Raw genomic sequence first — 12,352 nt, forward strand, 5'->3', positions numbered from 1 at the left:
ATGTATTGTAAACAAATTGGAATAATATTCCAGCTAAATGTGTTTAATTTACATTTTAACATTCTTTCTCCCGTAGAAAGAAGCGAGTGGAAAAAGCGCGTAACGGGCGTTACGCTTCGCACACCCCATAGATACGGTATTCCCGTGTCTATGTGTGAGCGGGCTACAGGTGGGCGTATGACGTAATTCGCGCCCACGCGGACCCTCCTATCTGCCCATTATCGCTCCGCTAGCAACAACTTAGGGATGACGGGGGGTTTAATATGGACAGCTCTCGAATGCACCTGCTCGAATTTACATCGCGTCTGATGGAAAACTTATTAAAAAAGACGGAACTATGAGCAACCGTGGTGGAAAAAACGGGAGGAGAGATTTTGCATTCGACTTAACGGGTCGACGATTTCAAACATGACGAATTCGAACATTACGCATTCAATTCCTTTATTTGTCCATTTTACATTTACCGCAGCAGGCATCGGGTTTTTCTAATTCAGACTCCTTGTGATTAGCGGTCCACGGCCCGAGGCTGATCGTAGAGTAGAAATCCATCGGGTACGGCCGATCCTTGTCGAAATTCGCCATCCTGAGAGCGACGGCGCCTTCGTAAGGCGTGAGAAATGGTTTCTCGAACGCGACACCCCAGTCAATACTCAATCGTGGACACGCGATCTTGAATAAAGTACACCGACATTAATTCAATTTGACACAAATTTTCTCAGCTACATATTAAGTTATATTAACTCGATCGAACACTTTCCCTTTTTCTCTCGTAGTTCTTTTTGAAGTAATGCATTTCTCTCAAATATATTTACGATTTTTAATTCAAAAATTCTTCCTACAATAATTTTTCTTATAAATTAAATATGATGATACTAATAAAGAGAGAAGGAAAATGAGTAAATTTTTTTTTTTTAACAATTTGATACGTTTTTCTCGCGAGAGATCGTACTTGTATAAAAGCGTCAACGTCTTTGAACAGCTTGATTTTGTCCGGGAATATCTCCGACAGCAATATCACGACGTTTTCTTTTCCCAACGCCTCGATTCTATTTTGCAGGGTTCTCAGTACACGAGGACTGCCCTGCCTGCCCAGGGTGCTAAGCACCAAAGCATATTTGTCGGTTTCTACAGCACGTTGTATCGCCTCGTGCCTGGTCCTCAACATTCTCTCGTGATCGTAAAACTCCTCGGTCAATTTCTTGGCGTACGGATCGTACTTGAACGCCCTCAGCTTAGGATTGGCAATCATGGCGGCTTCCAAGTGGAAACGGCCGTCCCCTATGTACATCACCGCATCGGCGCAGCGGACTTGTGGTGCCGTACATCCTAAAATCTTTGAAAGCCATTGCTCAATATCATATTTTATTGATTAAGAGAATGAAAAATAATTACAACACATAAAAAAATAATGTATTGTACCTCTCCAGGGCTAAGTGGCTTGCTCTGCGGCACCGAGATCTCGTAACCTTCTCTCCTCAGCTCCGCTGCTACCGCTTGCACCATTGTGGCAAACTGTATTGTACTGACTAGCGCTATCTTCGTGGTAACCGGTAGAGTCACTTTCAAGCAATCCACGCAATGCGAAATGTCAATCTTTATGTTAACAAACACGTAAAGCACTTTGATACCAACGGTCTGATCCACGGGTATGAGACACGAGTGTCCGTAGTGGATCAGGAAGTCCGCGTCCAACGCTCGCGTCGTATAATCATCCACGCAGCAGGCTCCTGCAACAGGCAACGCTATAGGACACTGAAAGCGTAGGGATCACTTATTTATTTATTACCGTATGTGACATCGGCCATAATAACGGTCTCCGCTTCAGTGAAGTCCTCGATGATATCAGCTATGGTTGTCGCATACATCAGAAGACCCTCCGGCATCTGGAGAACCACTCGCTTCGCCTTGGCCTCTTTGATTCTCCATACCGTCTTGTGTATCTCGAAATTGTAATTCGTGGGTAGAGCCGCTATCGCCGAGTTCAATAGAGGATCGTTCAAGAGCTCCTCGGGAATCTTGCTGGCTCTCGTGGGGGCCTTGAAGACCTTGCGAACAGGCTTCGCCTTGATGACCACCACGGAATCGCTTTGCTCGGCCATCCCCTCGACCTTCGCGGTCGATCGAAATCGCGAAAAATATCTCGGCACGTGGTCCACGTAAACGTTATGTCATGTTGCCTTTAAATTAGTGCTAACTCGCAAATAAATAGAAACTGCAAGGTTAAGATTGAGGTTAAGATTAGGTTATGGGCAGAGTGAACATGTGGAATTGTAAAACGCATCGCGATATATCGATGGAACTTACCGCGCGTGCGAGTTGTAGATTTCAATGCAAGTACATTTATCTTTGTTGAGCAAAAAAATATAGGAGGAATTATGAAAATAATAAAAAAAACAAAATTTCTGTCAGGTCCCACCGAGATTTGAACTCGGATCGCTGGATTCAAAGTCCAGAGTGCTAACCATTACACCATGGGACCTTCGCTGACAGAGCTCCTCTATATTACCGTCTTTACGTAAAGATATTGAAAATACAACCACGAAGAGGATCGTTTTTTTATAAAAAGAATTTATCAAATACGTCTCGTACGAGACCTCATTTTCGAAAAAAAATAATCTCAGTATCACAGAATTAATAACATGCTCGTACTTTCTGCCCGTTCGAGTGGAATACAAATATCGACAATCTTCAAATATAAACTCTTCTGCCATCTTTCTTTCGTCTTCCTTATCGACTCGACCTTTTACCCATCGCTTTACGTTATTAGCTTCTCGTCGGTTCCTGCAGATGTCTCTTATTCGCCAGTCCTCTCTTACCTACCAATTTCTAGTATCAAACATAACCTCCGCTACTCATTTAAATACCTCGTTTCGCGAGTTCGCGCACGTGTTCGGATGATTTGATTCTATAAATCATTTCTATTTATTAGCATTATGGATGCATACGATCTTTTCAAGAAACTCGCAGTCGGCGTGAAATTCGATACGAAACGCTTCCGACGAGATGCGGAAAGATTTCAGGTAACAAATTGTTTATTCTCTTGGAGGTTAGTTTCTTTATTTGCCTGTTTTGTATTACGCTATGTTAATTAATTAAAATTTATTTATAGATGACGAGAGCAAATAAAAATGACGTAAACGATACGGTGGCGAAAATAAAAGACGAAGTATTAGAGCCCACGGAAGACAATGCGAAAAGAAAACGTGAAGATGAAAACGAAGATATTGATGAAATAACACTGCTGGATGGACTATCGGTGCCGAAAGACGGAAGTGTTCCGGCTAAGAAGCGTAAAAAGATCGCGACTCCTGACAAACTGTTAAAACTGGAACAAGAGAAGGTTTGTGATTTACATAATGATACGCTAATGCAAATACATAGAGAGTCTTTTTTCGTAAAATCTGATAAAAATATCTTAAATGTTTTTTCAGATAAACCATCTGAGGAACATGAATCGTATTTCAGTCACAGGCAGTCATGTGCCTAAGTTACTATTAGAATTTAATGAATTAAAAACAAACTACCAAGTGTCAGAAAATCTGTTGAATAATATGAAAGACAGTGGCTATGTGTATCCAACGCCAATACAGATGCAAGCAATGCCAATTATGTTGGAAGTAAGTAAATTTCTATAACTAGCTGCTCAGTTAAAATACTTTTAGCAAGTGTTTTATTCTCCTTTTTTTCTCTTGTCGACAGAGCCGACAGATATTGGCTTGCGCTCCAACAGGATCGGGGAAGACCGCAGCGTTTTTGTTGCCCATCATTCACAGCTTACGGGGACCGCAAAAGAAAGGTTTTCGCGCTGTCATTTTAAGTCCCACGAGGGAGTTGGCCAAACAGACGTACAGGGAATGCCTGAGGCTGAGCGACGGCTGTGACTTTAGAATTCATATAATCAGTAAAGCAAATCAGGCTCTTACCAAATACGGACCCTCAAGCTCGCAAAAGTTTGGTGAGTGTAATAGGCCCAGTTTCATGATATATGGTTAACGAAAAAGTAAGGTTAATTAAAACTTGAAAGTTTACTAGAACACACTTTCATAAGCTTATAGTCCAATAAAGGTTACATGTACATCAGTTGAGTTGACATCAAGTTAACATGATTCAGTCCTAGTCAAACGTTATTAAACTTGGTAATTTTTAACCTTTTTTTAGTTAACCATACATCGTGAAAATGGGCCATAGTATGTGAAAATTTTAATAGAACTTAACAGAAATGATCTTTCTAAAACTTATTTGTGTTTCAGATATTTTAATTACTACGCCAAAGCGATTGGTCTTTCTTCTGAATCAAGATCCTCCAGCCATTTCGTTAAATAAGTAAATTTTTCACAATTTCACCGGTTAATAATCAGATTTGGGCACAATAATATTTTCCTTCTCCTGTTTTTGCAGCGTCGAATGGTTGATTGTGGACGAAGCCGATAAACTTTTCGAGGAAGGAATACGCGGCTTTAGGGAGCAATTAGATGAGATTACGAGGGCTTGCGTTAATACAAATTTACGTCGCGGTATGTTCAGCGCGACAAACACTCCGGCGGTGTCGAAGTGGTGCCGTCGTAACATGAAGGGTCTTATAACAGTGACAGTTGGGCAAAGGTACGTATTTATGTCTTGATAAATTTTATGGAAAACATGAAAATTTAGCCATAATTATTGAATGTTTCCTCTTTGTTGCAGAAATGCAGCTGCAGATTTGGTAGATCAGAAACTTCTCTTTGTTGGCAGCGAAAGGGGCAAATTGGTGGAGTTTAGGAACATTATTCAGAAGGTAGGATAATTTAATTGCAATGTCTTATTACTCTTTAAATTATTTACGGCTATTTACACGTTTCTAATTTATCAATAAAGGGCATATCGCCACCGGTCTTGGTATTTGTGCAAAGCAAGGAGAGGGCTCAAGAACTTTTCAACGAGCTTATTTACGACGGGATTAACGTGGACGTTATTCACGCCGATAGAACAATGACACAGGTACGGTAAAATGAAACGAGATTTTCTCGCGCGACCCGTCCTAATTGTCCGTTAATCCATTATATTTCCGTAGCGGGATAATACCGTGCGTTGCTTCAGAGAGGGAAAGATCTGGGTTTTGATCTGCACAGAATTAATGGGCAGAGGTATAGACTTCAAAGGCGTAAATCTCGTTATAAATTACGACTTTCCACCATCCGCCATCTCTTACATCCACAGAATAGGTACGTATCGGTCTTATCGGTAAACCCTCAAGATAGAGCTGTTCTGTTTCTCTGATGACGCAGAGTATCACACGTTTCTAGTTTTCTCTTTCTCCCCCCCCTCCTTCCCTCTCTTATTGTCAACAGTATTCTCAGCTCGAAGCAGCTTTTCTTCTCTTTCGGTATTGTGTTAAGCTATTGTGTGTGCGTGCTGCTAACAATAGAAAGGGGGTCGTGCTCTCGTGCAGAATGAAGATAAATATATAAAGAATAATATTACCATTTGTATTAAGACCGCTATAGTGGTGGCAGTATTTTTATATATCCCAAGAGTACGTACAGAGAAACAAGACGGCGCTGATCCGCGCGGAGCTGTCAGCTTTCTTACTCGAACATTTTCCGAAACAGGTCGTACCGGTCGCGCCGGTCACAAGGGAAAGGCGATTACATTTTTCACTCAACAGGATACAGTGAATTTACGGAGGTGCGCATTGACTCTTCTTTCGTATATATTTGTTATATGTCGCATATAAATAATATTGAAAAACGTTCTTTCCTTTCTTAGTATCGCGGCGGTTATGCGAGCATCCGGATGCGACGTACCGAATTACATGCTGGCCATGAAGAAGCACAGTAAGAAGGAACGACGTAAGCTCGAGCGCACGGCACCCACGCGTGAAAAGATATTAACCGTGCCTACGTATAAACGAAGTAAACGGAAGTCACGCATGGAAAAGACGTTGGAAGTGGAGAAGAGAACACAAGTGTAAGTAACGATACTCATACGTTTTCACGATGTGAAACAAGTGTAATAGGCTCTTTCTGTGAAAGATTTTGTATTTAAAAGGATACACACAAAAGATCTATTTGTAGTATAAAAGACTTGGCTATCGACTGAAACTTTGTAAATAATTTACTTGTAATAACACACTTACATATAAAATTATATATATAAATCTATAATTGTTTATAAAATTACGTTTCTCGACAACCATACACATGCTCTCTGAACAGTAATATATAACTTTTACAAAATATTTGTCATGGACATATACGACGGAGATTACTTTGAAAAATTCTGGAAGAGCTAGATTAAAACATTAACGTCCGTAGTTATCGAAACAGAATATCCTGACGCATTATGAAGGCACGTTTTTACATCCTAAGGCACTGCAATATGACTATCATATTGCATATCGTTTCATTGTACGCTGGGAATACTTCTTATCATGCGCGACCTACGTTTCGAACAGCCAGTCGCATGGCAACTTTGGCATTTTATTCGCCGGCCACGGAAGATATCCTGCCGTCTTGAACACCCAGTAGTCGTAAGACACTTTGGCTATCAAACCTATTAAAAGTATCACCTCGGTGGCGATAATATAATATATATAGTCCGTCCAGTCTCCCGGATACACGCACATCTTCGACGGTTCTAAATCTAAAACTTTTTCCTTCACATTTTCGCACATTACTTCGTCGGAGTCCAATATCCGCGTTTGTAACCACGCCTAAAATGAAAGAAAAAAATTTTTTTTTTAAATATTGTACTTATTTTTTTTATAAACTTCATATTATTACTAACGTTAAACGTCATACTGTACCTTTAGATGTTTGGCAGTATTACAATCACATTGCAACTTGTTGCCTCCTAGCCTCACCAGGTTTCTCGAACTCATGTAGTTCTTATTGTGTGCGCTTGGACTCAATATGTACGTCGGCAGCTAAACATATTATTATACTTAAAACAAATGCGAATGCATTTTGATATCATCAAAGAGAGAATCAATTGTATTTCTTTACTCACTGATTTAATTTTATTGTATCGTAAACTCAAGATGGCATAATTATCCAGAAACTTAGAACCCTCCAGCTTGTTTATCGAGGAGATATTATTGTAATCCGCATAAAACTCTCGTAGATCCTCGTAACACGGGTTAGTACTGAGATCATCTAGAACTGTGATCTGAAAGAAAAAAAATTCGGAGCGTCGCGTTGTAGAAGAAAGTACAGTTCGCACACGCGATAAATAATATAAAACTTTACTAACATCTCGAAACGTACATTATTAAAGGAGACGTTGAGGGCTATAGTGTTTTGCGGCAATTTCTCGGGTAATTCCGTCAGCTGCATTCCGCTGCAATCTACATTCATAGCGTGTGTGGGTGGCTTGCCCTCGATGATGTCTAGTCTCTTGATATCGCACTGGCATTGCCAGGTGTCGCCCTTTGGACATTCTGTTTGCAGCTAAAAGATTAATTCCGATTATATTGTATACAATAATGTCGTATCGCGATATGTATATTAAAGCATACCTGACTGAGATAAAGAACCTGCGAGAGAGGCACCTGTTCAGTGGTGTTGAACCAAGTCCACGTCGCATTGGAGAAGCACACCGTCTCGTTCTCGCGATTAAATGTAATTTGCCTGTCGCCCGTTTTATTGACATAATGATACACGTCGTGGCACGAAAGTTTATTTGTTCCTGCAGAAAGGAGTGATATGTTAATAAGCCGTATGTTTGATCGGGAGATAACGAGAGCGGCTGACTGAAAAACGGCAGCTTTATTTACCCGAGATGTCCAACCAGAATTCTCGGTTGTTCCTCGTATTTAAAGCTGGAAGGTAAGTGAGTTTATTATAAGACAGATCCAACGTGGTGAGCATCCGCAAACGCGTCAGCGAATTGTTCTCTACCTCGCGCAGCTCATTATTCGAGAGATTCAGACATTGCACGGGCGTCATTATGAGAAACTGCCCCCGCAGCCGATCAATCTTGCCGTCGGTTATCGCCAGAGATTCCAGCATCCTCCAGCGAACTTCGCTTGCGTTAAATACATCCAGCGTCGCGTTACGTATGTGCATGTGGCTTATGTTCGAATGTTGAAATCCTAAGACGGAGCGAGATCGATTTAGCGTGAAACAATATATATGCACTATATATACCATCGGACGAATTGAAAGTGAAAATGATGTTTCTCGCCTAATCCTCACCTATGCAAGAGAGACCGTTCTCCAGACCCTGTCGATCTGTATTACAGCAGAGTGCGGCGTTGCCCTCGGCGATCCTCTTGCAGGGGCATCTGCTCGAGTCCGCGGTCGGACAGTCCGTCGGGTGTCTGTAGAAGCACCGCTCCGGTAGGGAGTTCGCGACTCCGCCCGCGCCGCTCGACGTCTGCTGGTCCTCCTCGGTGCGCGCGCTCGCCACTCCGGCGTAGAGGCAAATTATCAGCGCTAGCCACTGCATCTGCATACGACAATAATAAATCGTGGTAACACGCGCGTATAGCCGTCGACGCAAATATTTATACTCGAGAGCAGTAGTTGTTTACCTTCAACGTCAATTGCGCCCAAGTCTAATCTGCGCCCAAGCAATATTGTTATTCTTTCAACACGTTGCGTGTGTTACTACTTGCGACTCTCCCTCTCTCTCTCTCTCTCTCCGTGGAAGAGCGTTGTGCCCTGGCTCGATGGCAATTAGCGCGATGCAACGGCGTGTTCTCTCGGTTCCCGGACTAATTCAATGAGCGCATACTTGATTGCTCGCGCGGGGCCTCTCTCTCTCTCTCGCTTTGTCGCGCGGCGGCGCGGGTGGCACAAATGAATTAATCCGTTTAACCGCGCGGCCAACAACTCCCCGGGTCGCTCGGGTCGACCTGTTGATGAGTCGCGATTGCTCGCCACCGAGGCGGCTCCTCGACGGGGGAGGCCGCGTTCGTTACACTCTCGCTCGCGGGCGCGTGTGCGCTAATTAAAACGATAAACGGGGAAAAACGCACCGCACTCGTATGTGTCGTTATCAGCTTATATCGAGTAATCGTAATTGCGAGTCATTATTTGCTTATATACGCGCGATCCGCGTTTACGAGGAAGACGTGTCGACAATAATTATACATATATCGCGACCGCATCTTCTACGCATCTCACGTAATTCGTATCGCGGTCTCTTCAACCATCCACGGCTGTTTGTTGGCTCTTTTTTCTCTTCTGTAAAAATAGATACACTCATTATGTATATATGTAAATCGGAGATGATAAGGTGAGTTGCATTTCATCATCTCGATCGAGAGCGAATCGTGATGATTCCATCACGGACGGCACGGATAAGTGAAAACTCTATTGCCGAACGTACGTAATTCTAGTAGGGATCACGCAATTTCATCGGCTGGAGGTAACTCAAGTCGATTCCAGAATTTTTGTAAAAGAAACGTATTTATATGTTTTTTTATTATAAACGTTACTATCTATCTGTTTAATCAACATTATTTGCACACCCGCAAAAGTTATGTAAATAATTACGTTGACGATCTTTTCGAGCTAAATATACGGTCGTGACTTCTATCGGCCACTCGCGAAACGTCTCGCCTCTCGAGTTCTCGACACGCCCGGTATATAGAGGTCTGGTGCTTCGCCCCGATTCGCTCCGAGCGTGGAACGTCGTGTCACTCGTGTCGAGGGATGACAATCGGAAAGATGCAGTGACAATTATACGTCCCGACGTGTATCGCGAGGAGATTCGGCCTATCGACGTCCGGCCGGCGGTCGGGTATGGATACGCGCTCGTGTGTCACGTATCGGCGACGTGACGAACGGCCGGCTCGTCTAACCTGAAAACGTAAATTTGCACGTACGTTGATCACGTTACTAACTGTTCGCACGTCAACAATCGTTCGCCTCTTCCCCAGATGCGATAGATCGACAGCGGGGCGCGCGGTATGCTAGAAACGCAGGCCCAGGATGGACGACACGTACGAGCTGAACCTGAGGAATCTGGCCGGCTGGGTCGCGTCCGGGGCGATGATCTTCGGCGCGGTTGTGCCCTACGTACCCCAGTACAAGGAGATCAAGAGGAAGGAGGACGCCGAAGGGTTCTCCCTCTACGTCTGCCTCACCCTCCTGATCGCCAACACGCTCCGTATACTGTTCTGGTCTGTACCTGCGAGAGAGGCACAATTTGTCAAACGTGCCTTGTCCTTTTCTAACGCGTTCTCAGTGTCACACACTTTTTTTTAACACACCTTAATATTCTTGTACACAATACTCTAACAATGCTCCTAATAATACTCTAATATTCTGTACATCTTACATGGCTTAGCATATCTTTTTTATATCAAACGTGTCTTGCTCTCTTCTGACACACTCAGTGTCACACACTTTTTTTTAATACACCTTAATATTCTTGTACACAATACTCTAACAATGCTCGTAATAATACTCTAATATTCTGTACATCTTACATGGCTTAGCATATCTTTTTTTTTTATGTCAAACGTGTCTTGCCCTCTTCTAACACACTCAGCATCATGTACTTTTTTTAATATATGTTACGTGGCTTAGCATATATTTTTTATATTAAACATGTCTTGTTCTCTTCTGACACACTCAGTGTCACACACTTTTTTTAAATACACCTTAATATTCTTGTACATAATATTTTAACAATGCTTCTAATAATACTTTAATATTCTGTACATCTTGCGTGCTTTAGTATATTTTTTTTATATTAAATGTGTCTTGTCCTCTTCTTTTTTTAATTTAATATTTTTGTACATAATCTAATAATGCTTCCAATAATACTTTAATATTCTGTACATCTTACATGAATTAGTGTATCTTTTTTATATTAAACATGTCTTTTTTGTTTCCTTTTAATACACTCAGTGTCACACACTTTTTTAATACAGCTTAATATTTTTGTACATAATATTCTAATAGTGCTTTTAATAATACTCTAATATTCTGTACATTTTACATAGTTTAATACTTTAGAGTTTAGTATATCTTTTTTATGTTAAATGTGTTCTTTTCTAACACACTTTGCATCACACATCTTGTAATTCATCTTGACATTCTTGTGTATAATATTCTAGTAATGCTTTTAATAATGCTTCAAAATATTTGGTACACCTTACACATGTCAATATTCGTTATATGACTGAAATAAGGATGTTAAATGTGACTCCAAGTACTGACATTGCGCATTCTTATTGCAGGTTTGGCAAACACTATGAGCTTCCTCTTTTATTACAAAGTATACTTATGATCATGGCGATGTTCGTTATGATTAAGCTTTGCATTAATGTACAAAACAGAACGCAGATAATCAAAACGAAAGAGCGTGTACTTACAGGTGAATACAATAAATTTCATTACTGCAAATATATTACGCAAATACCAATATACGCCCTACACTTATAAATGGCAGAATTTTTATATTTTGCAGATTTGGATGCTAGATTCTTTTGGAAGTGGACAGACTTCAAGTCCTATTTGGGTTTCATGATTCTGTTCGCCAGCGCAGGTGGTGTGATAACATATTTATTTCTAGACGTACCGGTTTTTATTGAAATTGTTGGATTCTTAGCGGTATTGATAGAAGCTATGCTAGGAGTCCCGCAATTCCTCCGCAATTCGACGAACAAGTCGACTGTAGGAATGAGGTGAGATTTAGATATGGAAAGAAAAGAAAATATACAAGCTGTACATATACGTATACGCATATGCATATGGGAATTGAATTAATGCCTCATTTCGATTTCAGCATAGCCATGGTGCTGATGTGGACCGTGGGCGACGTATTCAAAACGTGCTACTTCGTTTTGAGGGATACCCCAGTGCAGTTTCAGGTGTGCGGTGCCGTGCAAGTCACGATCGACATTGCCATTTTAGCCCAAGTGTACCTCTACAAGACTAATAATAATGTACATACAAGAGCCCCAACGAGATCGGATTGAAGAATCATTTCTGGCGTGCCCAACTGAGATATCCACCGAAAGCAAAACTTCCCGAACAACTATATTTCGCCTAGGTCTAAATATACAGATTTTTAACGTTTTAATGGTGATTTTTTTAATGGTGATCAAATGGAATAAGAAAGAAGCTATATTTTTATACTGATCATTGCATCGCAAAAGGACACGTTTGTATGTATTTAGGTTTCCTAATATTTACCAAACAAAGTGCAGTTAGTATTTTGATATACGAATGAACGATTTTAGCGTCTATCCATATTTAATATATAAAAATGCAATATATGTGTTATTCTTTTATAAAATTCATATCACATTCATTACATTATTCGACGCGCAATCTATGCCAAATGTAATCATTTGTTCCTCATTTTACGTTTAAATATAATATTTATATCTTATTGAATTAAACTAATTGTATGT

The 12,352-nt window shown here is 41.1% G+C and overlaps 4 protein-coding genes and 1 non-coding gene across 8 annotated transcripts; 2 read left to right on the forward strand and 3 right to left on the reverse strand.

Annotated features, from left to right (window-relative positions):
- Positions 1-424: 424 nt before the first annotated feature.
- Positions 425-2,709, reverse strand: LOC105455397 (diphthamide biosynthesis protein 1). The gene is made up of 5 exons (XM_011698691.1): positions 2,305-2,709; positions 1,787-2,212; positions 1,420-1,727; positions 950-1,333; positions 425-669 (listed from the first exon to the last, which is right to left on the reverse strand). The coding sequence occupies exons 2-5, from the start codon at positions 2,097-2,099 to the stop codon at positions 442-444; spliced, it is 1,233 nt and encodes a 410-aa protein (XP_011696993.1). The 5' UTR covers positions 2,100-2,212; positions 2,305-2,709; the 3' UTR covers positions 425-441.
- Trnaq-uug lies at positions 2,408-2,479 on the reverse strand. The gene has a single exon. It is a non-coding gene; the product is annotated as a tRNA-Gln (tRNA).
- Positions 2,710-2,817: 108 nt separating the features above from the next.
- On the forward strand, positions 2,818-6,126 carry LOC105455400 (probable ATP-dependent RNA helicase DDX52). Its single transcript, XM_011698698.1, has 11 exons — positions 2,818-3,020; positions 3,110-3,340; positions 3,432-3,617; positions 3,700-3,955; positions 4,251-4,323; positions 4,399-4,602; positions 4,684-4,774; positions 4,855-4,977; positions 5,051-5,201; positions 5,589-5,664; positions 5,746-6,126. Exons 1-11 carry the CDS (start codon positions 2,934-2,936, stop codon positions 5,948-5,950), a joined length of 1,683 nt encoding a protein of 560 aa, XP_011697000.1. The 5' UTR covers positions 2,818-2,933; the 3' UTR covers positions 5,951-6,126.
- Positions 6,000-9,462, reverse strand: LOC105455399 (protein halfway). The gene is made up of 8 exons (XM_011698697.1): positions 8,513-9,462; positions 8,175-8,427; positions 7,754-8,071; positions 7,496-7,665; positions 7,245-7,427; positions 6,988-7,146; positions 6,785-6,904; positions 6,000-6,691 (listed from the first exon to the last, which is right to left on the reverse strand). The coding sequence occupies exons 2-8, from the start codon at positions 8,425-8,427 to the stop codon at positions 6,419-6,421; spliced, it is 1,476 nt and encodes a 491-aa protein (XP_011696999.1). The 5' UTR covers positions 8,513-9,462; the 3' UTR covers positions 6,000-6,418.
- On the forward strand, positions 7,787-12,335 carry LOC105455398 (PQ-loop repeat-containing protein 1). 4 transcript variants are annotated; one of them, XM_011698695.1, is made up of 5 exons: positions 7,787-7,805; positions 9,866-10,108; positions 11,174-11,310; positions 11,386-11,620; positions 11,722-12,335. In XM_011698695.1, exons 2-5 carry the CDS (start codon positions 9,918-9,920, stop codon positions 11,912-11,914), a joined length of 756 nt encoding a protein of 251 aa, XP_011696997.1. In that variant the 5' UTR covers positions 7,787-7,805; positions 9,866-9,917; the 3' UTR covers positions 11,915-12,335. The 4 variants fall into 4 exon arrangements, with proteins under 4 accessions (XP_011696997.1, XP_011696995.1, XP_011696994.1 ...); XM_011698693.1 differs by lacking the exon at positions 7,787-7,805 and adding an exon at positions 9,608-9,807; XM_011698692.1 differs by lacking the exon at positions 7,787-7,805 and adding an exon at positions 9,608-9,795 and having other exon boundaries at positions 11,722-12,330.
- The last annotated feature ends 17 nt before the right edge of the window (positions 12,336-12,352 follow it).

This window comes from Wasmannia auropunctata, unplaced genomic scaffold, assembly GCF_000956235.1.
Source record: "Wasmannia auropunctata unplaced genomic scaffold, wasmannia.A_1.0 LD335903.1, whole genome shotgun sequence".
NCBI lineage: Eukaryota > Metazoa > Arthropoda > Insecta > Hymenoptera > Formicidae > Wasmannia > Wasmannia auropunctata.

Excerpts from the sequence above, each read along its gene's own strand:
- LOC105455399 (XM_011698697.1), bottom strand. The coding sequence starts at position 8,427 with ATGCAGTGGCTAGCGCTGATAATTTGCCTCTACGCCGGAGTGGCGAGC. Across the intron at positions 8,072-8,174 it reads GAACGGTCTCTCTTGCATAG|GATTTCAACATTCGAACATA; the intron begins GTGAGGATTAGG and ends GCTCCGTCTTAG. Across the intron at positions 6,692-6,784 it reads ATACTGCCAAACATCTAAAG|GCGTGGTTACAAACGCGGAT; the intron begins GTACAGTATGAC and ends CTTTCATTTTAG.
- LOC105455400 (XM_011698698.1), top strand. The coding sequence starts at position 2,934 with ATGGATGCATACGATCTTTTCAAGAAACTCGCAGTCGGCGTGAAATTC. Across the intron at positions 3,021-3,109 it reads GAGATGCGGAAAGATTTCAG|ATGACGAGAGCAAATAAAAA; the intron begins GTAACAAATTGT and ends ATTTATTTATAG. Across the intron at positions 5,665-5,745 it reads GATACAGTGAATTTACGGAG|TATCGCGGCGGTTATGCGAG; the intron begins GTGCGCATTGAC and ends TTCCTTTCTTAG.
- LOC105455397 (XM_011698691.1), bottom strand. The coding sequence starts at position 2,099 with ATGGCCGAGCAAAGCGATTCCGTGGTGGTCATCAAGGCGAAGCCTGTT. Across the intron at positions 1,728-1,786 it reads TATGGCCGATGTCACATACG|GAGCCTGCTGCGTGGATGAT; the intron begins GTAATAAATAAA and ends TGCCTGTTGCAG. Across the intron at positions 1,334-1,419 it reads AGCCACTTAGCCCTGGAGAG|ATTTTAGGATGTACGGCACC; the intron begins GTACAATACATT and ends TGGCTTTCAAAG.
- LOC105455398 (XM_011698695.1), top strand. The coding sequence starts at position 9,918 with ATGGACGACACGTACGAGCTGAACCTGAGGAATCTGGCCGGCTGGGTC. Across the intron at positions 11,311-11,385 it reads GAAAGAGCGTGTACTTACAG|AATTTTTATATTTTGCAGAT; the intron begins GTGAATACAATA and ends TATAAATGGCAG. Across the intron at positions 11,621-11,721 it reads AAGTCGACTGTAGGAATGAG|CATAGCCATGGTGCTGATGT; the intron begins GTGAGATTTAGA and ends TTTCGATTTCAG.